The 23,717-nt window shown below is 42.6% G+C and overlaps 1 protein-coding gene across 1 annotated transcript in view; it reads left to right on the forward strand.

Moving 5' to 3' along the window:
- Positions 1–23,717, forward strand: part of CSRNP2 (cysteine and serine rich nuclear protein 2) — a 40,388-nt gene extending 16,671 nt beyond the window's left edge. The window contains exons 2-5 of the mRNA XM_063293773.1: positions 14,273–14,521; positions 16,684–16,943; positions 21,237–21,533; positions 22,741–23,717. Coding sequence (XP_063149843.1) covers positions 14,371–14,521; positions 16,684–16,943; positions 21,237–21,533; positions 22,741–23,637 — 1,605 coding nt within the window. The 5' untranslated portion in view covers positions 14,273–14,370 and the 3' untranslated portion in view covers positions 23,638–23,717. The remainder of the gene's footprint in view (positions 1–14,272; positions 14,522–16,683; positions 16,944–21,236; positions 21,534–22,740) is intronic.

Raw genomic sequence — 23,717 nt, forward strand, 5'->3', positions numbered from 1 at the left:
TCTTCATTTGATATGTAGTTCTTCCCATTAGGGAATCCTTGAGGGTAATGTAAAATTACATTCTTTTAGCTTTCCATCTACTGCATCATTAATAAGTTGACAAAAGGACTTTCAATCTGATTAAAGAGTTATAATACTACGTAGTAATTTTGCTCAATACTTAATACATATTGGAACAAAGCCAGATATTGGGGGGTTGGTGTGGTTAGGGAGAAAAATAGCAGGAAACAAATTAATAAATGATATGTTGCACTGATTTTAAAATGATGCCTTAGTGAAAGGACTAAAATATAAAGTTACTTTCAAATTGAACTTGACCCCTGGTAACCTCATGAAATGCATCCATTCAGTTTTCTTAACAGCAACACCAAAGTGGTTTGCCATTACCTCCATCCAGGATGCTTGTTTGATTTCCCAGTCGGGTATGGGCCTTGAGACTGCCAGCAAAATCATATCTAAGTATTAACTATGTCCTTGCTTAGATTTTTTGCAAGATAACCAGAGTTGGCTAGATGTTGTCATCTAGCTAGGTGATAAGGAAAGACCAAGCATATTACAACAGATTGCAATTGACTTTGGCTGATCTAGAAAACTAATCAGGCCTGGTTAGTACACAAATAGGGGAACACCTTGGCTAATAGTGATGTATTCTAGACTTGGAATTTTAAAAAAAAAAGACCTAGAAAGGGGCATGGCAAAGCAGATTTAAAAAACTACATGGATGTGTCCATGTAAGTCACCAGGAGTTGAGCTTGACTTGAGAGTGGTTCTATTCCAGAAAACCTACTTGCCCTAACATCCCATCCACTTCCAACCTGATCATACATTATCCCTGGTTTTTTTTTCCTTTTCCAAATAGGTTTGATTTGTCCAGAGGAAGAAATAAGATTTTTTTTTCAGAAGTTTCTGTAAGGTGGGTTTTCCCCTCTTCATTACTTAACAAACCCAAGTGCTCAGAATCCAGCTCACCATAGTAATCTCATTCACATTGGGGAAGCAGAGAGAGCTCTAGCTTTGAGGGAAGAATGGATGAATTTTGCTGAGTTTCTGACATGCTCCAAAGCATACTAAGAAGGAAACTGGGATATATTTGAATATATATTTATATAAAGATGCCTTTATTCCTGAGGCATCTGACACACTGCAGAAATGTAGTAAGGCTTGGAAATTACTCTTCCCAAACTCCGTATTAATAAGGGCCCCAAAGCTGTCTGTATCATGTTGTACTTCCACAGTTCCTTAATCCTTTCAAGGATGTTGGGTTCCCTTCCCAAAGTCACACACATTTTCCTACCTTGGACCATTCTAGGCCACTTAATGCCTAGTAATGAAATACAGTTCCTCTTGCTCTGAACACCAGTGCATGAAAAAGAGCTAATTAAAAAGCTGGCTACGTTTCTCCACTTTTAAGTTAAATAAAGTGTTATTAAACCTCTTCAGTATTCCTTCTTTAGCATATTTCTTTTATCTTGCCTCTGTGTTCTTGTGGGTCACATCTTTTAGCTTTTGTGATCTTGTAGGAGGAGGGAACCTTTTGACAGTTATAAGCTGATTTGGCATTTTGAGTACATTGTAGCCATTCTCTTAAAATGGTTGCCATGGGAAAGCTTGCCAGTTCAGAAAATGCTTAGCCTGATTAGTCTGGCCCGTTACAGACACCCATTTATCTGAAGACAAGCTGATAACACTGGTCTCCATTAATCCCTTTAGCCATCCCCTCCATCTGATCTGATCTTGGTTCTGGGCATTTTCTTGGACACCTGGCATAGTAACAGATAAAGCCCTGGGATGCACCCACTTACCATTTCTATTTTCTAAGAATATCTTTGTGGTGCCCAGAGACATTCTCTTAAATGCAATATTTGCAATTGGTACTTTGCTTTGCAGCATGCCGGATACCCATTTAATATTTTTCTTAAAAGGATCTAAAAATAAACTAAAGTCAAGGGGGAAGGGAGCTTGATGGGGGTACCAAAGATGTCCACTGTCATACGTTCTCTAGCCTTGAATAGAATTTCTGTACAACTGCCTTAATTGAGAGCAAAATGGCAGTGGGGGTGGAAGGGGAGGAGACAATAGGCATAAAGTGCTTGTGAAGTTTGAAAGGGAATTCCAGTGGGGAAATGTGATTTTTTTTTCCAGAGGTTGGTTAATCACTTCAAAACCTTGCTTTTCACTAGCTCTCTTTTGTCTAAGAAACAGGGTAGCATTAGTGACATTACAGCAGGGTGCATACAGACTATAAGGAGACATAATCAGTGCCAGGCAGCTGGTGAAAGCACCCTAAAACTATGGAAATGGAGCAGTTCCCTGCTTTCACGTTTTGTTTCCAAGGAGCAAAGCTATGAAAATTATGAGTATTTGATTTGTGTTACATAAATCTTACAATAACTTGTATGAAGTTACCATCTCTCTCCTATGGTAGTTTCCCTACCCATTGTAGTATCTCCATTAATTACCAAATTTTACTCAAAACATTTTCACTAAATCTTTTGTAGATACTTTGCAGCCTAACTATTAGTGGCAGAACCTGCTCAGATTTTTTTGTCATGTGACCACTGTATTCTCTACTTTAAATAGATTTTGATATCAGTACATTCTGGTAAATAAAATTATTGAAATATTCAAAAGAACATTAGAATCTGCTGAGTGATGTGGATTTAATTAGCTATTCAGCTTCTATTTTGAAAGTGTCCCCATCCTTTAGAAATACAGCAGCTACAAGCATGAGAGAGCCCACGGATCTTCCGTTGCGTTAGTGACTTCCTAACTTTGACTGAACCAGCTGCTTTTCAAAGAAGAGAATGATTGGAGGCGGGCGAAACCCTCATTCTCCTAGCATCCTAATTCTGCCATGCAGAGGGAAATTGGCACCGATCTGCAGTCTCAGCTTGGTTTCTAAGATAGTTCTAATATTCAGTGAGCACTAGATTAATACTATGTCATAAGGCATTAGTAGCTATGTCTTATTTCTGTATTTCTTTGGCTCCTAGTGAGACCTACTGCATTAGATGTGTTAGGCTTATATACGGACCTCTTTTCAACTGTGAAAACACATCAAATTTCCATGTAGTATTTGAGGCCAAGAAGAGGATGGCTAGGTTTACCTCTCACAACAAACCATGGTTTAGTGTAAGTACAAACTCAGCCAGTTGTGCCAGCAAACCCTATTGAAAGCATAGCATAAAGTGATGTATGAACAGTTTTTAGCTTACATAAGGCTCCATTGCGCAGTGTTTCTGTGAAGATTGAGGAGTGGACACTTATAAAGCCATCTGGGCATAAAACATACTCAGCACTGCAGTCCCAAGCATTAGAAAGCCTTGTTCAATCAGCAGAGCCTGCATAGTCATATGAAACTTGCGTTTTGTGAGTCTGGTGAATGAATTAAATTGCATTCTCTCTCTCCCTCTGGCAAATAGAATGCTGCTTGCAGACCTGAAAAACTAATTTTGGGCTTAGTGTGCACACAGTTAATGTTTGTCTTTTGAAGCTGTGTTCCCTTTTGTGATCCCTGCCTTTCAGATTCCTTGTTACTTCCTTTTCTAAGCCAAATAATACCCTTGAAGGGTTTTCTTCTCTGCCCTCCCCCCCCCCGTTCTTTTTTCCTCCTTTGTAAATGACTTGTTAGTGGTTTTTCGTCAAGGGGTTCCTACTGCCCTTCCCATCAGTTCTTCCCAAACACTGTAGGATATCTTTAAGATGTTTGGAATTCCTTGCCATAATGAGAAGCAGGTGATGCTCCACTTGATCAGTGAAGCGTTTCTCACTTGCATGTAGCAGGTTTCATGTTGCTGTTCTCTGAGTGGCTCAGTGGACAGATGGGGAGGAGAGACACTACTAGTATGACGCTTTGGAGCCTGAGGTTTTTTTTTACTTTTTTATAAAGAGTTCTAATGATAGTTTTAGTGAGGACATCAGAACCTTTCACTTAGAACAGATTTTGCAGAATCTAGAAAATGGCAGTTTTAAACATGCTTCTGTCAGGTGACAGTGGATAGATGCTTCTGGATCTATTGATTTTGAGAAGTTTGGTAGAAAGTTTGCAGAGCGAGTTGAAGTGCAATAGGTTCTTTCATGGGTGAGGTCAAACCCATTAAACATGTATTGCTGAGAAGAACTAACCACACGTTCTGAGATTTCCTTATCCTGTGGAGGTTCTAAAACAGAATTTGGTTTTCTCTAGAAACACGGATTCCGACAAATGGTTCCTTTCACATTTTGAAAGAAATCTGCACTGAATTCAGAGTAGTATATTACTCTGAGCATATCCTAATAAATAGTTCCACCACAGGGTCTTCCTTCTTTTCCCCACAACAGCAATCCTGTGAAGTAGGTCGAGTGGCCCAAAGTAGCCAGTGAGCTTCCCCATTCCTAATCGTACACCTTAACTTTCTATACCACTCCAGCTCTTTGAACATGTTTAAAAACACGTTTTTTTCACTGGAGAGCCAGTCTGGTCTAGGGGTTAAGGCACCGGGCTGGAAACCAGGAGACTGAGAGTTCTAGTCCCGCCTCAGGCCTGAAAGCCGGCTGGGTGACCTTGGGCCAGTCCCTCCCTCTCTGCCCAACCCACCTCACAGGGCTGCTGCTGTGGGGAAAACAGGAGGAGGAAGGAGGAAGGTTCCCCACCTTGAGTTATTTATAAAAATAATAAAGGTGGGATAGAAAATAAGAACTTGTTTTCACATGCATGCAGTAGAAGGAAGTAACTTTTAGGAAACTAATACTGTATGAAAGGGGAGAGAGAGACAAATGGCTGATGTTGGAGTTACAGAAGCTGGTAACGGTACGAAGGCTGATGTGCAGCTTTTGAATCTAGTTGCACATACAGTTGTAAGACATGAGGCAGTTCTTTTTTCATTAGTGTTGCCTCTTGAAAGACTGTGCATGTGTTTCAACCAGGACTAGGTTTTACAGGTGGTAAGCTTAGTTCCAGAGGAATCAGTGAGCCAGGAACCTTTTTGCTTCATTATTGGTTTACACCAAAGGCCCCAGCAATAAAAAAAAAAAGCTTCTGAGTTTATTATTTCAATCTATATGGCTGCCCATCGCAAGTTTGTGACTGAGTGGCTAACAGCATTAGAAGAAAATATAATACCACCACTGCAAAAGTGCTGACATACCTAAAGGTGGAGAAATCAGTGATGAGTAATTAATGGCTTGCCAAGTGACACTACTATGCTTGGCTTCCTGATTTGCCTCAGTTGACGGGATCAGTCTCCTTCCTTTAGCAGATGTAGAAATCAAGCTGCTATATTCCCTCCTGCTTCTCAGAAAAGGGAATATAAATCCTTGGTTGTGAAGAGGGCTGAAGATTCAGCAGTGGAGAATGAATGTTCTCTGTGTGTGTGTGAAAGAGAGAGAGAGAGAGAGAATTTGCTAGCACCAAGGAGCTCTTTTCTTCCTAGGAAGCTGAGGCATGCAGTTAGGATCATCTTGCTGCTGTATGCCACAGCTGGCTGGCATGTTTCTTTCAAGCCCATTTGTTCAGCTTTGTTGCTATGGAGACAGTTGCTAGGTTGTGGAAGGGAACAGACAAGGGCAAGGAAGAAGTGGGCAGGGCTTGTCTGGGTGGGTGGTGATGGAGTTGCACCAATACGTGCACAGGTTGCGGGAAGGAGATTCACGCGATTTGCTTCTGCGGAGTCTCTTATTTTATGAAAGAAAGCGAGCTGGAGCTTATTCTACAAGAGACAGTGGATTAGAGTTGTAGAGTGGCATTTCTCTAAACTTTTAAAGCAGTGATTTTTAAGGATGAAGTTTTGACTTTGGCAATGGATTACTGGGGCGTTGTTTTAACTTCAAGGCTGTTTTCCCACCAGATTTCACTTCTCAAGGCTGAGAAGCTCTCCTTGCTGTCTATCGCGGTGCTCTATTTTTCTGACATCTCTCGCTTTCCTTCGCATATTCCTCCTCTAGTGTGTCACTTGAGGATGACCCTTGATTCCTTCAAGAGCTATTTCCTTTTCATTTTTTGTTCTCCTTAAGCCACAGTGTTTGCATTTCGTGCAGGGAAAGGGCAGCTTTTAAAAAGTTATTCCTCTCTTGGAAATGAAATTATTTCTTGATTGTTCCCAGTCATCAGGCACATTTTTTTAGAATCAAGGCCTGTGCTCAGACTAATCTGTCTCCCAGCAGAATAAAGGAAAGGCCATTGTTTTGTAATGAATGTCTTGCTGCAGAAAAGTGGAGATAGGAAAAGAAATTCACAGCATGATTCAGGGTTCCCTCCTCCCCCTTCCTTTCATACCCCTTCTATTTTTGGAAATGTTGTAAATATGTTAGGTAGTTCTTCATTACTGCTGTAGAACTGAAGTTCAATTGAAGTTACAAACTGTAGAATTGAAGTTCTGTTTAGATATGTACCTACCATACCAAGTAGGGAGTATCTTATTATTATAGATATATTCTTCTTGTATTTTCAAGATGATGTAGACCAGATATTTCAGTCTGAGTGAGCATAAGAAATATAGGAAATACTTGATAGCGTTCTTGTTCTTTTTAGATGGAGATGTATTGCAGAAGCTAGAGGCAAAATACACTGAATATCAAGTGCTTTTCTTTTATGGGGTAGTTGTGGCAAAGTAATGTTCTAGCTGCCCTTCTGAAATGGAGCTGCACCTCCTTTTCCTCCTCCACCAATCAACTTGTTTTTTCTTTAGACTGAGGTAGAGCATAATACCACAGAGCCAGTTTGGTCTAGGGGTTAAGGCACCAGGCTAGAAACCAGGAGACCGAGAGTTCTAGTCCCGCCTTAGGCACGAAAACCAGCTGGATAACCCTGGGCCACTCACTCTCAATCCTAGGAAGGAGGCAAGGGCAAACCACTTCCAAAATCTTGCCTTCTGGCCTTCAGACAAGTCCTTCTGCCAAGGGATAAATCAGAAGCTAACTTGCAGGGGAAGGGATAGGAGCAGTCCCTGTTAGTAGCTGTTGCCCTCTCAAGAGAATGAGCTGCTTCAAAGGAGAACCACTTGGCATCCAGCGAGCCCAAATACTCCCTCCGTGGAAGGGCTGCCCGTGCTCTAGCTGGAGGGATTTGTTCTCTTTTTGGCTGTTGGTTCCTTCTTTCTGGGAAGAAGGGTTGCATTCCCCGTCCCCCAAAGTCTTTCTGTATCAAGGTCCTGCTGTGTTAATCTGGGAAAGGCCAGGCTGCAGAAAAATGATGTAGGGCTGTGTGTTTTTTTTAAAAATAGTGTCTGTTACTAATTTTGGAGTTACAGCCCACATTCAGAGCACACACAGCCTGCCCTTCCTCTAGTAGGAATGTTTGTTTCTGCGTGGCTTTATGTCATAAGCTAATGTGGGAACTTTTCCAGCAGAAAAGAGGAAGACCTTCAATGCGATGGATTGATACAGTTACAGCAACAAGGGATGCAAACATTGGAACAGGCATATGGCGCAAGACCAAACAGCATTTCGTTCTGTCATTCGTAGGGTCACCATGAGTCGTAAACGACTTGACAGCAGCTAACAACAACGAAGTGGGAACAAAAATGCTAGCAGAAGGACAGTTTTTGCCATGTCTCATTTTGGGTAGTAGAGCAGGCCCCTTATCAGAGATGCACAGACGCTCATCTCTCTAGGAGGAGCAGAGGAGTGTGATTCAACTCATCTCCCTCTTATGGGCTTCCCATAAACACCTGAAGTCCATTATGGGAAGAAGGTGGGCCACCTCTCTGGTCTAATGCAGCTCTTGTTATATATGAGATATAACAGCAGGGGTCCTAGCATAGCAGGTATAGATTTGCCTCATGCTTATTGCAGTTGTCAGCCCTATCAAAAAAATAAACCTACAGCAGGAGGAAAAAATCCCAGATTCTTGCAGGAAACAGCCAAGTGCCACATAGGAAATACTTAACGCTGCATGCTAGTTTGCTACACAGGAATATTTATATTTAAATAGATAAACCACCCTTTATCCAAAAGGAACCCCAAATTGTGTCGGTATCATTGTAAAAGAGAAGTGTAATATTATATATATTTTTTTTAATGTAGCAACTACTCTATCTTGTTTGAAACCTAAACTCATATTATTCTTTCGACCACTCATAATTTCAGTCAGGCCAGAGACTGGGTCTGGGGACAATTGCTGGATTACAGTTTTTTCATACTGTATGTTGCGCTACACATTCATTGGTGAAGACAGAACAGCAGTCATGTTTCTGCACCTGCCACAATTTCTGTTCTTCCTTCGAATCCCCAGGTTAACTTGAAATTTCTCTATCCCACATTTGAATAACAGTTGGTGCTAATTTTCGTTGGGATCCTTGTTGCCCCCTTTTCTATTGTGACTTTCATTCTGCCCTGAGGTTGGCAAGATTCCCAGCTTATCTTGTTAGCATTAACTCTTTTTAAAGTATGAGAAAGCAATATTATGGAAGCTACGTTTCCTTTTCCCTCATGCAGGCTAAGCCTTGCTGAAGTAGGTCATTGGGTCTGCTGCATCTAAATTAAACCCTGATGTGCATGTCTCCTAAGGCTTAACTTCATCTCTCACTATTGGAGATAAGGATTTGACTGCCACAGGATAGGATTATCACGTGCCTGACCAGTGCTGGATTTCTGATACACCTTTCTTTGAAACATCTGTTGTTGGTCATGACTTAGCCAGATAGCAGACCACACCAAAATAAGTCTGAGCCAAGGTCATACCTGTATTTAAAAAATCAGTGACTACATTTAAAAGATATTAGTGTCGATATTTATATTGAGTAATAGCTGGGTAGCCTTCCCCAGTATAATTGGCATAAACAAGCATATTCCTTGGTGCACTGTATGGTAAAATGGTTGCATTTCCCTATTGGGTTCTGCTGTGTTGAAGCCAATTCAGATGTGGGCAGAATCCCTGTTTGCCTTTACTAGAAATGTTTATGCACCTTCCAGTGATGTATATTCATTGCATAAACGTAAATGCAGATTTAACTATGTAGAGTGCATACAGCACATGTCTGACTTGTAAACATAGTCAAGAATATGAAAACAACTGGTATCTTTAGAGCCCTCAGTTTTAATCTACTGTAGAATGCATAGCATTTCATCAGCAACAAGTGTGCATTTGTGTGTGTTTAAAAAACACAACAGAAATAGCAAGGAGTCCATGCTGTTGATGTCAGGTCCCTCTCTAAGGTTCAAAGAGCCTAGAATTCAGCTGTGAGTAAACAAGACAAGGGGCAGAAAAACAGAATTCCAAAATTCAGCACTTGCAGTTTTTTCCCTGACAACACTACCTGCTTCCTTTTAGAAAGAAAAAAATTACATCCTAGCAGAGTGGGATGTATGAAGGACAAAGAACAAACCTTTTCTGGAGTTATGGGAAAGTACATTCAGATATTCCTCACTTACTGACTCGTTTTGCAACCGTTCAAAGTTATGACAGTGTAAGAAGAAAACCTTCACAACCAATCCTCACATTTGCAAGTGTCACGCATTTACAACTATTGCAGCATCCCACAGTCCATGATTGCCATTTATATGCTTTGCAGCTGCTTGCAACAAGCAGAGTTAATAGAAAATGCGGAAGTAAAATCCTAAATCGTCGTCACATGATATTTCACTTAACGACCACAGTGATTCACTTAATGGCCGAGGGGGAAGTAAGGTCATAAGCCCATTGTGGTCACATGATTTTCTGCTTAGCAACAGAGTTGCTGGTCCCAATTGTGGTTGCTAAGCAAGGACTACCTATATAGTGTTGCAGAGTAGCCCACATTTCCATCTTTTTAATCTGAACTTTTATGGTAATTTGGTAGAAAATACCGCCATAACTTTAAGCACCTTTTCCTCTATTGTGTGGAGGTCTATAAACCTTTGTGTTGGTCTGAAGAAGGTCAGCTCTCAGAATATGTGGCAGGAATACTTAGCTGAATTTTAGGAGTTTTGAAAATAGACTTGCTGAACCCTGGCTATTTAACAGGCTTCAGAATCCTTACTGTACCCTCCGTTGTTGTATATGAAGTCTGTTGTTTATTCGTTTAGTCGCTTCCGACTCTTCGTGACTTCATGGACCAGCCCACGCCAGAGCTTCCTGTCGGTCGTCAACACCCCCAGCTCCCCCAGGGACGAGTCCGTCACCTCTAGAATATCATCCATCCATCTTGCCCTTGGTCGGCCCCTCTTCCTTTTGCCTTCCACTCTCCCTAGCATCAGCATCTTCTCCAGGGTGTCCTGTCTTCTCATTATGTGGCCAAAGTATTTCGGTTTTGCCTTTAATATCACTCCCTCAAGTGAGCAGTCTGGCTTTATTTCCTGGAGGATGGACTGGTTTGATCTTCTTGCAGTCCAAGGCACTCTCAGAATTTTCCTCCAACACCACAGTTCAAAAGCATCAATCTTCTTTCGCTCAGCCTTCCTTATGGTCCAGCTCTCGCAGCCATATGTTACTACAGGGAACACCATTGCTTTAACTATGCGGGCCATTGTTGTCAGTGTGATGTCTCTGCTCTTAACTATTTTATCGAGATTTGTCATTGCTCTTCTCCCAAGGATTAAGCGTCTTCTGATTTCCTGACTGCAGTCAGCATCCGCAGTAATCTTTGCACCTAGGAATACAAAGTCTTTCACTGCTTCTACATTTTCTCCCTCTATTTGCCAGTTATCAATCAAGCTGGTTGCCATAATCTTGGTTTTTTTGAGGTTTAGCTGCAAGCCAGCTTTTGCACTTTCTTCTTTCACCTTCATCATAAGGCTCCTCAGTTCCTCTTCACTTTCAGCCATCAAAGTGGTATCATCTGCATATCTGAGATTGTTAATGATTCTTCCAGAGATTTTAACTCCAGCCTTGGATTCCTCAAGGCCAGCTTGTCGCATGATGTGTTCTGCATACAAGTTGAATAGGTAGGGTGAGAGTATACAGCCCTGCCGTACTCCTTTCCCAATCTTAAACCAGTCCGTTGTTCCGTGGTCTGTTCTTACTGTTGCTACTTGGTCATTATACAGATTCTTCAGGAGGCAGACAAGATGACTTGGTATCCCCATACCACTAAGAACTTGCCACAGTTTGTTATGGTCCACACAGTCAAAGGCTTTAGAATAGTCAAGAAAACAGAAATAGATGTTTTTCTGAAACTCCCTGGCTTTTTCCATTATCCAGCAGATACTGGCAATTTGGTCTCTAGTTCCTCTGCCTTTTCTAAACCCAGCTTGTACATCTGGCAATTCTCGCTCCATGAACTGCTGAAGTCTACCTTGCAGGATCTTGAGCATTACCTTACTGGCATGTGAAATGAGTGCCACTGTTCGATAGTTTGAACATTCTTTCATGTTTCCCTTTTTTGGTATGGGGATATAAGTTGATTTTTTCCAATTGGATGGCCATTCTTGTGTTTTCCAAATTTGCTGGCATATAGCATGCATTACCTTGACAGCATCATCTTTCAAGATTTTGAACAGTTCAGCTGGGATGCCGTCGTCTCCTGCTGCCTTGTTATTAGCAATGCTTCTGAAGGCCCACTCAACCTCACTCTTCAGGATGTCTGGCTCTAGCTCACTGACCACACCGTCAAAGCTATCCCCGATATTGTTATCCTTCCTATACAGGTCTTCTGTATATTCTTGCCACCTTTTCTTGATCTCTTCTTCTTCTGTTAGGTCCTTGCCATCTTTGTTTTTGATCATACCCATTTTTGCCTGGAATTTACCTCCAATGTTTCTAATTTTCTGGAAGAGGTCTCTTGTCCTTCCTATTCTATTGTCTTCTTCCACTTCCGCGCATTGCTTGTTTAAAAATAATTCCTTATCTCTTCTGGCTAACCTCTGGAATGTTGCATTTAATTGGGCATATCTCCCCCTATCACTGTTGCCTTTTGCTTTCCTTCTTTCTTGGGCTACTTCTAGTGTCTCAGCAGACAGCCATTTTGCCTTCTTGGTTTTCTCTTTCTTTGGGATGTATTTTGTTGCCGCCTCCTGAACAATGCTGCGAACTTCTGTCCATAGTTCTTCCGGGACCCTATCTACTAAGTCCAGTCCCTTAAATCTATTCTTCACCTCCACTGCATATTCCTTAGGAATATTAGCAAGCTCATATCTGATCTGATCTGGGTCTTCCCTAATCTCTTTAGTCTGATCCTAAATTGTGCAAGAAGAAGTTTGTGATCTGAACTACAGTCAGCTCCAGGCCTTGTTTTTACCAACTGTACAGATGTCCGCCACCTTTGGCTGCAAAGGATGTAATCAATCTGATTTCGGTGTTGTCCATCTGGTGAAGTCCATGTATAAAGCCGTCTCTTAGGTTGTTGGAAGAGAGTGTTTGTTATGCAGAGTGAGTTGTCTTGGCAAAATTCTATCAGCCTATGTCCTGCTTCATTTTGTTCTCCCAGGCCATACTTACCTGTAATTCCAGGTGTCATTTGACTGCCCACCTTAGCATTCCAGTCTCCTGTGATGAAAATAACATCTCTTTTAGGCGTGTTGTCCAGTAGGTGCTGCAGATCCTCATAGAACTGCTCTACTTCAGCTTCTTCAGCATCTGTGGTTGGGGCGTATATTTGGATCACTGTGATGTTAGATGGCTTGCCCTGAATTCGAACTGAGATCATTCTGTCGTTTTTTGGGTTGTATCCAAGCACTGCTTTAGCCACTTTACTATTAATTATGAAGGCTACTCCATTTCTTCTGTGGTCCTCGTGTCCACAGTAGTAAATCTGGTGGTCATTTGATGTGAAGTGGCCCATTCCAGTCCATTTCAGTTCACTGACGCCCAGAATGTCTATCTTTAATCTTGACATCTCACCAATAACCACATCCAATTTGCCCTGGCTCATAGATCTTACATTCCAGGTTCCAATGGTGTGTTGATCCTTAGAACATCGGATTCGCCGTTCACCACCAGCACCGTCGGCCGCTAGCCGTCCTTTCGGCTTTGAGCTAGCTGCGTCATCACGTCTGGGGCTAGTTGAGCTCATCCTCTGTTCCTCCCCAGTAGCATTTTGACCATCTTCCAACCTGGGGGTCTCATCTTCCGATGGTATACCGACATATCTCTGGTTGTACTGATCCATTTGGTTTTCACGGCAAGAATACTGGGGTGGGTTGCCATTACCTTCCCCAGGGATCACATTTAGTCTGACCTCTCTGTCATGACCTTCCCGTCTTGGGTGGCCCTTCACGGTTTAGCTCATGGCATCATTGAGGTGCTCAAGCTCCAGCACCACGACAAGGTAACGATCCTTTGCTGAAGATATGAAGTCTAGAAACCTATAATTGTTGAGCAACAATATAACTATAGCCAATTTAGTACTTTGTATAGCATGTTTTTACTTAATTTGCAATCAGGAAACATACAAGGGTTTTTTCTTAAGTGTTTACTTATGGAGCTTAAAGGTGCTAGCCTATTTGAGTGACTGTAGGATCCATGAAAAGGAAGATGGATGTGCAAACCATTGCTTTGTTATGGGGAAGACCTGGAGATTTTGCATATGCATTTGCTGGGCCTAAGTCACTTTTGTGAGAGCCAGTTTGATATAACGGTTAAGGCATCAGGCTAGAAACTGGGAGACTGTGAGCAGCCCTAGGAAGAAGGCAGTGGCAAACCCCTTCTGAAAAACTTGCCAAGAAAATTGCAGGGACATGTCCAGGCAGTTGCCAGGAGTCAACACTGACTCGAAGGCACAAAAAAAGAGTCACTTTTAGTCCATTAGGCTCATGGTGGTGGTGGGAGCTGTGTTTGATTGTTGGTTGCCAATAAAACATGTGCAGAAAGCAGTCTGATGTTAGTTTTTTCATCCTCATACGAACGCCCCTGATAAAAATGTATAGAAACCTGAAAGTGTTTGTGTGTTGAGTATACAGCAATTTAAACCAGGCTTCCTATATCCAACTGCTCCTCCAGAACTCATCATAATAAAGATATGGAAATTTCCAGGGCACCAGCCTTTGGCCACCTGAAGTTACCCACTCCTGGCTTAAAGGGTATGAGAGCTTTAGGTGGACACCTCATGCCCTGCTTCCCAACACATTGCCCAGTGGTGCCAGCCAGTAAGTAATAGGCAGCTTTCAATGGATGAAATAAATGCAGAACAGGCAACTGAAAGAAGAGTGACTAGTGTCTGTAATATATGTATGGGAATCAACCTGACATAGGTAGCTCTTCTTAGAAGCCATATAATTCAGTTCTGGGGGGGAAAAATAATGAGGAACGGCTAGAGAAGAAAGCTTGAGAAATGCATGACCCCTGCATGAGCTGATTTGCTGCAGTGCCTGAACATCCTGTGTGTTGCAGTTGCATGACATGAGGTAGTTACTAATCCCTTCCCCCCTTTGTCCTCACTAGGTACCTGGTAAATCCCATCAGTAGGCCTGGAGTCAGAAATCTTCAGCTAATACAAATCTCTCTTCTGCTCTTTGGCTCTCCATGCGAGCCAGAGACAAATGGATGCCATCGCAAGTGCCAGCCTCAAGAGGAAGTTTGATGATGTGGACGTGGGCTCGCCCGTTTCCAATTCCGACGATGAGATCTCCAACAGTGATAGCGCAGACAGCTGTGACAGCGTCAATCCTCCAAGCTCCTCAGGCTTCATTCGTAAGTGTTGGCATTAGAGGGGCCTTCCCTTTGTGGAACACAGTAACACCACATTATCAGTATTAATGAATTCTGGCAATACTTATAGAAGAATTTACCTGTTCCAGTTGTTAGTCATTGAAGTCTTGCTTCATCAGGAGAGTCTTCAGTGATGTCAGACGTTTGCAAGAATGGGATGACAAGGTAAAGCGGCAGTAGTAGGCTTGGACTTCTAGGTAGTTGCTTCTGTGTTGCCAACCAAGAAAAACTTGTCAGAAGCAGTCCAAAGACAGCCTGTGATTTCTTTCAGCCAGTCTTCTTTGACCCAGACACCCTCCAATAAGTTGGACTATAGTCTGATCAAAATTGGTCATATAATGATTTTTGTAATTACCTGGCTGGTCAATCTTACGGGGTGAATAATTCTAATAGGAGTGTGTGTAGTATCCTTCTTTTTCACAATCTGATCCTTATAGAATATATATCCAGACTCCTACTGCTTTTTGTTTATTGGGTGTGATGTAAGAGTTGCTTTTGTTCTGGGGTGCTCAGAGTAGAATTGGTTAGTCCACAATACCTTGATTAGCAGGACCGAGCAGCACTTAGGATTCAAGGCAGAAAAGTGCTCTGGGGTGAGTGGGGGGTGAATGATCCACTTCCTTCCTCCCGTGGCTCTTACCCACCCTTTGTGAGATGTGGAAGAGGAGGCTCCATCTAGACCCAACCCTTAGGGAATGTCATCTGCAGGAATGTCAGGATCTGCCCTTTTCAGTCACTGTCCCTGCTTTTCTGGAGCAGCGTTCCCCTGATGTGAGATAGGTGCCAATCCTATTAGCTTTTTGCAAGACCCGGCTGAGTTCAGCAAGTCTTTGGGGACTGAGGGAGTCACTTCAGCCTCTCCTGATTGAATGCTTTTGGCGAGGTCCAGGAGATGGACCTTTTCTCCTGTGGCACCCACCCTGTGGAATATCATCCTCCCCACCCTGAGGTGAGATTGGCCCCATCCTTGATATCCTTCCAGAAGGCCCTCAGGCTTGGGAATCTCACAGAAATGGGGATTTAATGAGATGACTGCATTGTTTTTAACATCAGTCTTTCTCTACTGTCTTGGTTTTAGTAATATTGTTGTTGGGTTTTTTAATTGTACTTGTTTTTATATTTTGATTGTACTATTGTTTTTATTGTGTATTGCATAGAATTACTTTTCTGTGAGATGGACAACTATAATAAATATAATAATTAAATAAATGTTTTTATGGTTGTCCCTCAGTGCAGGATGTTACTTGTTATGTGGGTTACATTTTTACATGTAGCTTTTAACCTTATTACTGTTCTGGATCTCCATAAGCTACTCAGAGTCAGACATGATTAGAATAGCGTATAAGCCTAGTAAAATAAATTCCCTAAAGCAGCTGTGCCTTTTCCTAGGATCATGTGTCTACCCTCATGTTCTGCATAGCCATATTGATTACCCTCTTTTGTCTGTTCTTGGAGCATTAAGTGTTATAAGAAATTAATCAAGCTATTCGTTCCAGGGCTTTAGTTTTATTACTTTAGTCAGTAGAATAACTGATAGTTCAAATAGCTTACATTCTGTCCTTATAATTGTTACTCTGATAGGCTTGCCTACGTTTTCTTAACTTAATTGATGGTTATAATTAGGGAAGGAGGTTAGATATAAGGGTTGATTTGCTAGATAACGATAAGGACCTGACTTGACAAAACACTACCATGCCTGTTGTTTTACACCAGTTGAAAATCTATTGTGGTGCTGCACTGGTTCTACAGAGCTCAAAGATTTCTCAGTATTTCCCAGATTTCTGGAAAGACAGCTTGCCTGTCACTACTAATACACCTCTGCAGTGCATAGCCAGAATTTTAAATAGGTTATAGACTTCACTCTTGGTTGTTCAGAGCTACAGTAAAACCTCGCAGGCTCAGACAGTGCTCTTCGTATCTTGGAACATGCTCAGAATGCTGTCCAGTGCTTCCAGATGAAGTGGCGGGTATGTCAGTGTGGAAGATTTTGAAAGCTGCTGTGGTGGAGGACACATTCTGCAAACAACAGAATTGTTACAGTGCGCTGTAACAGTGAAGAAAATATTAAATGGGGTGTGTGAAAGGAGACCCATCCTTCCTTCCATTTTCAAACAGTGTTTCTGTTTTGCTTTTTTGCATCTCAGCAACCTCCATCTTAAAAAGGCAGAAACAGTTGCGTAGAAAGAACGTGCGCTTCGACCAGGTGACTGTGTACTACTTTGCAAGGCGTCAGGGATTTACCAGCGTTCCTAGCCAAGGGGGCAGTTCCCTGGGCATGGCCCAGCGACACAACTCTGTCCGCAGGTATACCCTTGGTGAATTTGCCCAAGAACAGGAAGTGAATCACCGTGAGATCCTTCGAGAACACCTGAAGGAGGAGAAGCTTCATGCCAAGAAAATGAAGGTAGGGTTTTGGCAGGCAGAAAAGTCCCTTTCAGTCATTCATTTGCAGAGTTTTTGGTGCTATAGCTTGGCCGTATTTTGATGCATAGGCAGTTAGTATAGCAAAGTGACTGTGGGGAATTGACTTTGAATGCCTGTAGTTATTTTCCCAATCTGTTATGATTAGTCCATATCAAGCCTACCTATGGGAAATAGGAGAGAAGACCTAGATGATCATATATTCTTTTGTGCATGGGCTGGGCTCTTATTTGTCTGTTACGCTCTGCAGTAAGATAATAAGAAATAGCATTCCAAATATGCACATCTGATTATTTTGCATTTTTATTTTCTTTCCTGGCTAATCCATTATGTTAATTTTGCATCCCAAACTGAAGTCCATTTTCCTTCGTATTCCCCCGTATTTCATAGAATCCATACAGCCCTCCATCTGTATTGGAGTATGAGAAATGCAGTTGGTAATGTGAAAATGAGCATTCAAAAATGTGTGCCTGAAGTGAATGAATGTGAACTTGACCAGAGCTTTCCCTCTGGGGCTTGGTGAGGAAGGGTCAGAGATGAGCTTCCAGAGGAAAGCTAAAGGATTCCCCACCATCCAGCAGTGGAGAGGCCCTCGGCAGCCAAGAGACGCATACGGTTAGAGACTCCAACCGGTTTTCTAGCCTCTGTTTTCTGTCAAGTTGATTCATGAGAAGGCAGAGCAATTGCAGTGAAAGCCTCTCCCTTTTAGCCCTCCCCAGCAAGCTTCCTAATCCATCCTTCTCCTTATCGCGCCTTCTAGCTGTCTTGTCGGTGTGTCCTGTAGGTTGCCTAGCAACTGGGTTTCCCTTACTGGATTGAATGCTTCTGTCAAGAAATGTAGAACTTCCAATCATTCTCTTGCTACCACGACAACCAGCTCAGCAAAGAGGACAAATATTCGTGCTGTACTCCTGCAACTGTGGCCTACTTCTTGTAGTTGGTGAGGGAAAACGATTTCTGAACTGCACTGCTTCAAGGTCCAGCTTTGCCCTTACACGACCCATGCTTGTTCGTGCATATGCCGCCTTCTCCAGAAGCAATAATCCTTGAATGTAGTGAACATGCACACCAGAGGGAAGGATCTAGGTTGTGACGTGCTAGCTTTCTGTGGTGGGTGTTTCTGGTGTGTCTTTAGTTGTGTGGATGAGCATCCTGTCCTGGATACCCCCCAACCCACCCCGATCGATTGATTGATCAAACTTATATGGCCACCCATCTCCCAGGGAGTGACTCTGGGTGGCGTACAACAGTTAAATAAAACAACAATATATAAAAACAATTATTATAAAAATATAAAAAATCATTATTAAAAATTAAAATATTATAAACATTAAAAATATACAAACTAGAAGGCACCGAGAGAGTGACTATATCAACCAATATATCTTGTAGTCTGAGGCGCAACATTTCTGAAAAGAAGCATATCATCATCTGGGGAAGCTGCTACTGTGTTGTGCCTCCCCCAGTCTCTGAAGTTGTAAAGCTAGAGTATGTAGTTAGAACAGATCATTGGGGTAGCACCAAAACAGTTGAGAAACCCTTGAGTCTAATCACAGCAAGCAAGCGTTCCCCCCCATCCCCAAAAGACATTCCGAAAAAGTGGTTGCAGGTTTGGTAATGGCAATACCATATTGTGTGAAGCACTTTCTCCCAAATGTGAGTGTTTGTATATTCCACATAAAACCTGGCATTCTGAAAATCTAATTTTTTTCCTCATCATAGTCTGTTAGTGGCACAGAAATGCTGAGGATCCTATTGGCTACATTTTGAAGATTTCAGTTCTATATTTGTCATGCAATTTCTTGTCATTTTTAATGGCAATTCTGCTTTCTCGCATATCTGAGTCATTCATCCACCTTCCAAAGCTTATTAGTTATCTGACAACAATCTATGTCATCTTTTTCCCTCTGCTGCCATGTCTCTGCCAAAAAAAAAACCTTACACAAGTCTTCTCTGCTCCAAAGTTTGGAAATGAAACAGATTTGTACTCTGTACAGCAGACAAGGAGTTTCTTGGTATGAGGCACAAATCAGCCAAGTGTACCTTCTGCTTTGCCCTTGAAGACAGGCTGTGTCTGCCAGTAGAAAGGTTACTGTGCTTTCCACGTGGCCAGTAATGTGAATTGTGGTGTCTGTCATCCATTTGGTGTAAGAAACACCAAGCTGCGAACGTGTTTAGTGTCTCAGCATGGTTGTGATGTAATGGTCAGATCAAGGTCACCCTCAGACCTAGCAGGTTCCTAGGATTCCAAAATCCAAGCTGTCACACTGACTACTTCCCTCTGAACATGGAGGAGACAGGATTGTAGTGCTCAAGCAGAGAGCTTAGCTCTAACCTCAGTCCTCAGCTGGGTTGCATCATGTCTCTGAGGAATGGTCCTCTGTAAGACTGTGGCTGGTCTGATGAAATAGCTTTTCCTTGCCTTGTTTTTGCCATCAGTGATTTTTGATGCTGGCTGTAACAGTGTACACTGATCTGAAAAAGGCCACTTGGCTTACTGTGCTCAGCCCCATACAGCTGCAAGTGAGAGGCAGTGTCCTTTGTCAGAACTTATTAAATGAATTTTTAGAGCAGTAGGTTGCATATCAGCCTCAATGCATGGATTGTTCCTAGGAAGAAGTGTGTAGCTCAGGATTTTATAGAATGCTTTGTCTTCTACCACTGCTGAAAGACTCTTGGTTCTGTCACCTGGTAACATTATAACAACCCTTTTCTCTGTCTGTCTGTATTACTATACCTATTACCTGTAAGGAGAAATATATGCATTTAGGAAATATGTGGATGGTAGCAAATTCTGGCTGAAATGCATTTGGAGCAAAGTGGAATCTTGTTAGGGACAGAGTGGAAAATCCTGATCTGAAAAGCCTACTCCCCTCATGCTCCTGGCAATGGGAGTGTCATGTTGTGCTGTCACCCACCAGCCTTGCCCTCTTGATTACTGCCTCCAATCTGGACAGGTTAAAGGATGCAAATATCCGTTCTATGTTCATTTTATTTAATTTGTCCCCGCCCTTCTCCTCCCTTCAGGGGACTCTGGCTGGTTTACAATAATTAATTAAAGCAACAACTGTACAATAAATAAAATATACAAATACGTTGCCTATGGTTCAGATTTTTCTTTTTTGTGTGTGTGTCCCACTTAAAAGGACGCTATTTTTTTTTCTTTTTTCTTGCAGGTTACTGTTCGGTTAAGTGCAGTGCATATTTCACTGTGTAAATAATGTAACATTATAACACAAAGTTTAAAGGCTAATAAACACTGAGGAGCCAGGGTGAAATATTTAAAGCATCATGGTCTACACCAGTGCAAAAGGGTTCTTCATGGTTTTACTATCTAGAAATGTCAAATTCAGACCTGGGATTTTTGCTTGAAAAATGTGCTACATACATCCGTATGTGGATCTCCAATGAGTATTGGAAGAAGTGGGATCTGGAGTTGTGTAGAAATAACTATCGACCTCCGGGTTTTGAAATACCCCACCCTTAATAACATGAATGATATACATATTGCCCTCTTGATATAATTCTCCTTGAAGGTGCAAATTTTAAGGGCTGATGGGTTGGATAAAGGTTAAAAAGGGGTGGGCATGGAGCTGGGGAATGTATGAATGACTGCAAAGAACTAAACTACCATCCCTTAACTGATCATGATCTGCCTGCACAAGCCAACAGCTGGTTTGATCAAACAAAGCTCATAATATTTTCTAACAGGCTTGTGTGCAAGCTTGAAGGCTTACATGTGCAAAGCTGGATCGCTGTCAGAATTTGCTGCCATTCTCCCTGGACAATCTGGCTGTTGGGTTGTACAAGCAAAGGAGAAATGAAAGCCCAGAACATGGTCTAACGGTGCTCTGGCCTGTTCATGTAAAGCTGGATCACTGTTAGAACTTGCTTTCTGTCCCGACAAGAGAAAAGGCAGCTTTTTCAGGCATAGCAGAAGCAAGTTTTGGTAATACTCAGCTTTGACAGTGCAAAAGGAGGAGGAAGGAGTATTAGGTATGTTTGCTGCCTTGAGTGATTTATAAAAATAATAAAGACAGGATAAAAATTAAATAATAAATAAATAAATAGGCTGGATCATTGTCAGAAAGCACAGCCTGGGAGGAGTCAGTATTTGAAGGAAGTGGGTGACAATTGCAGCCCTGTTAAACCCAGGGAAATCATTTGTCTTTTTTTTTTTCCAGACTGCAAAGCTGATGGGATTTCAGTTTCAAGATTAACTTTGCTGGTGTCTGTGTCTATGTGTTCTCTGTTCTTTCCCACACCCTACCCTAAGCTGACCAAGAACGGGACTGTGGAGTCAGAAGAGGCTGATGGTTTGACGCTTGAGGATGTTTCCGATGATGACCTTGATGTAGAGAATGTGGAGGTGGATGACTACTTCTTCTTACAGCCACTGCCTACCAAGCGGCGGCGAGCTTTGCTCCGAGCCTCTGGCGTTCATCGCATCGATGCAGAGGAAAAGCAAGAACTTCGGGCCATCCGCCTCTCACGAGAAGAATGTGGGTGTGACTGCCGGCTGTACTGTGACCCTGAGGCCTGTGCCTGTAGCCAGGCTGGAATTAAATGCCAGGTCAGTGGGGAAACTGCTAGGCTTTGGCCTGAACTATATCTCCTGTTGCCTGTGTGTCTTTTTGATATGGAGAGGTGTCCACTCATGCCCTGCTTGTGTGCTGAGTCTGAGCTTATAAGAGGTGATTTAAAGAGAACTGCGGTCTGCCCACCTAGAAAGGTCTTAAGGGGTGATAGGATATATTGTCACCTTAGTTGCTCCAGGGCTGAAGTTAAAAAAGAAGTGAATAATTCAGGAGGGAAGATCCTGCTTGGATTTGTGGAGAAAGACAAATGGCAAGATGTAGCCAGTCTCTGGGATGGGGAGCTAAAAGGATAAGAAGTTCTTGAGGAAATAGTGCTAGCTTTCCAGGGTGGTGTGGAGTCACAGTGGTTCTGGATGTGGAATCCACTGTTCTTCTGCTTCCCTCTATTGGCTGCTCTGTGAAATGAGTGCTTGAAAGAATCTGCTCAAACGTCAACATAAATTCTGCAGCAGTTGTGCAATTTTAACCATATTTGCATCATATTTGATTTACAATATTATACTTCTTAGTCAAAAGGAGGAGACAAAGGGTTGTTCAGAATCCAGAAGTCTTGACCATGGGAAATCTTAGTTGCTTTTCTGATTCCCAATATCCAAGATGCTGGGTAATTTCTCCAGAACCAAATTTCATGCTTTGCATTGCTCTCATCTACGACATTTTGCTTTTTTCTGTGGAATGTGTGCATTGGCATTTCTGCTCTTAATACTTTCTTGGCAAATTCTCTCTCTCTCTTTTCCACAATATCTTTTGCATACTAAATGTGTAGCTCTCTCTGGTAAAGGATTTCAGGTCCTCTTTCCTGAAAGTGCTTTTATCCTGAATGAGCATTTGATTATTTGAAAAACGAAGTGTCACAGAGCACATTCTTTCTTTCACAATAGATAGAATCAACATATTCCAGGACAATCTTTATTTCTTTTGTTTCTCCTTGGAATATAAGATTTATAGGTAGGTTAACTAGAGGAATGTCCATGGGAATTGACTGAGGGGATTCTGGTTTGCTTGAGGGCTACCTCACCAGTTGCTTTTCAATAACAGCTTGCATGGATTTTATATTTTCCATCTGACTTGATTTTCCATCTGTTCACTTACTCTCATTTTTGCCGAGCTTTCATCCTTCCAGTCACCACCTCGGTTCTCATACTAGGCACAGTTTCACTGTCCTTCACTTCCCCCACCTAGGTGGACCGAATGTCCTTCCCATGCGGCTGTTCCAGAGATGGCTGTGGGAATATGGCTGGGAGAATTGAATTCAATCCCATCCGGGTGAGGACTCACTACCTGCACACCATTATGAAACTAGAGCTAGAGAATAAGCGGCAGGTGAGCCGGGCCCAGGTTCTGGATGAAGAGGCCCCTCATAGCTCCGGCAGTGACTGGCTGGGAAGCCAGTCCCCAGAGACACAGGACTTCCAGGAGTTCATGGCAGAGAATGAAACGGCAGTCATGCATCTTCAGACGGCTGAGGAGTTGGAGCGGCTGAAGGCTGAGGAAGACTCTAGCAGTGGCTCCAGCATGGAAAGCCTTGGGGTGTGCATTTTGGAGGAGCCGCTTTCTGTCTCTGAAGGGATGTGCCCAAGCCTCGCCACACCAATCCTCATTCAAGCTCAGCTGCCTCCAGGTTCCTCTGTTCTGTGTTTCACGGACAGTTCTGAGCAAGCCAGCTCAGCTGAGGGCGACCAACCCTATTTGAACAATGGGCCTGTTGTGTACTATCAGGTTGACCAAAGGTCAGTGCTGGGGGTGAAGGGGGAAAGTAGAGCAGAGGAGCCTGAGGGGCCCGCTCGTTACACAGAGGAGAAGGAGCTAAGCATCTACTCCGTCCCCGTGACTTCACTGGTGTCTTGCGGCAGAGCCACAGCCACCAGCAGTGTAGAAACGGGGAAGGCTGCTGTATCTTTTGAGCCCCTGTCTTCTGAAAGCTGTCAGTCTGAAGTTCCTCTGCCAAGCTTGCCACTCCACACAGACGTGTCACAAGACAGTTTGCGGCCCCAGAACATGGTGCAGCAATCTCCAGAGAGGGCCTGTGATCTCCCCTCTTCTGAGGAATGCTCTTTGGGACCTGCTCTGGCCGTGTGACGATTCCCAACCCACCATCTTGATGTTTATTTATTGACAGTGTTTTTATCAAATGGCCACAGCCATTGGGAATGGTTTAA

Source organism: Candoia aspera, chromosome 2 (assembly GCF_035149785.1).
Source record: "Candoia aspera isolate rCanAsp1 chromosome 2, rCanAsp1.hap2, whole genome shotgun sequence".
Taxonomy (NCBI): domain Eukaryota; kingdom Metazoa; phylum Chordata; class Lepidosauria; order Squamata; family Boidae; genus Candoia; species Candoia aspera.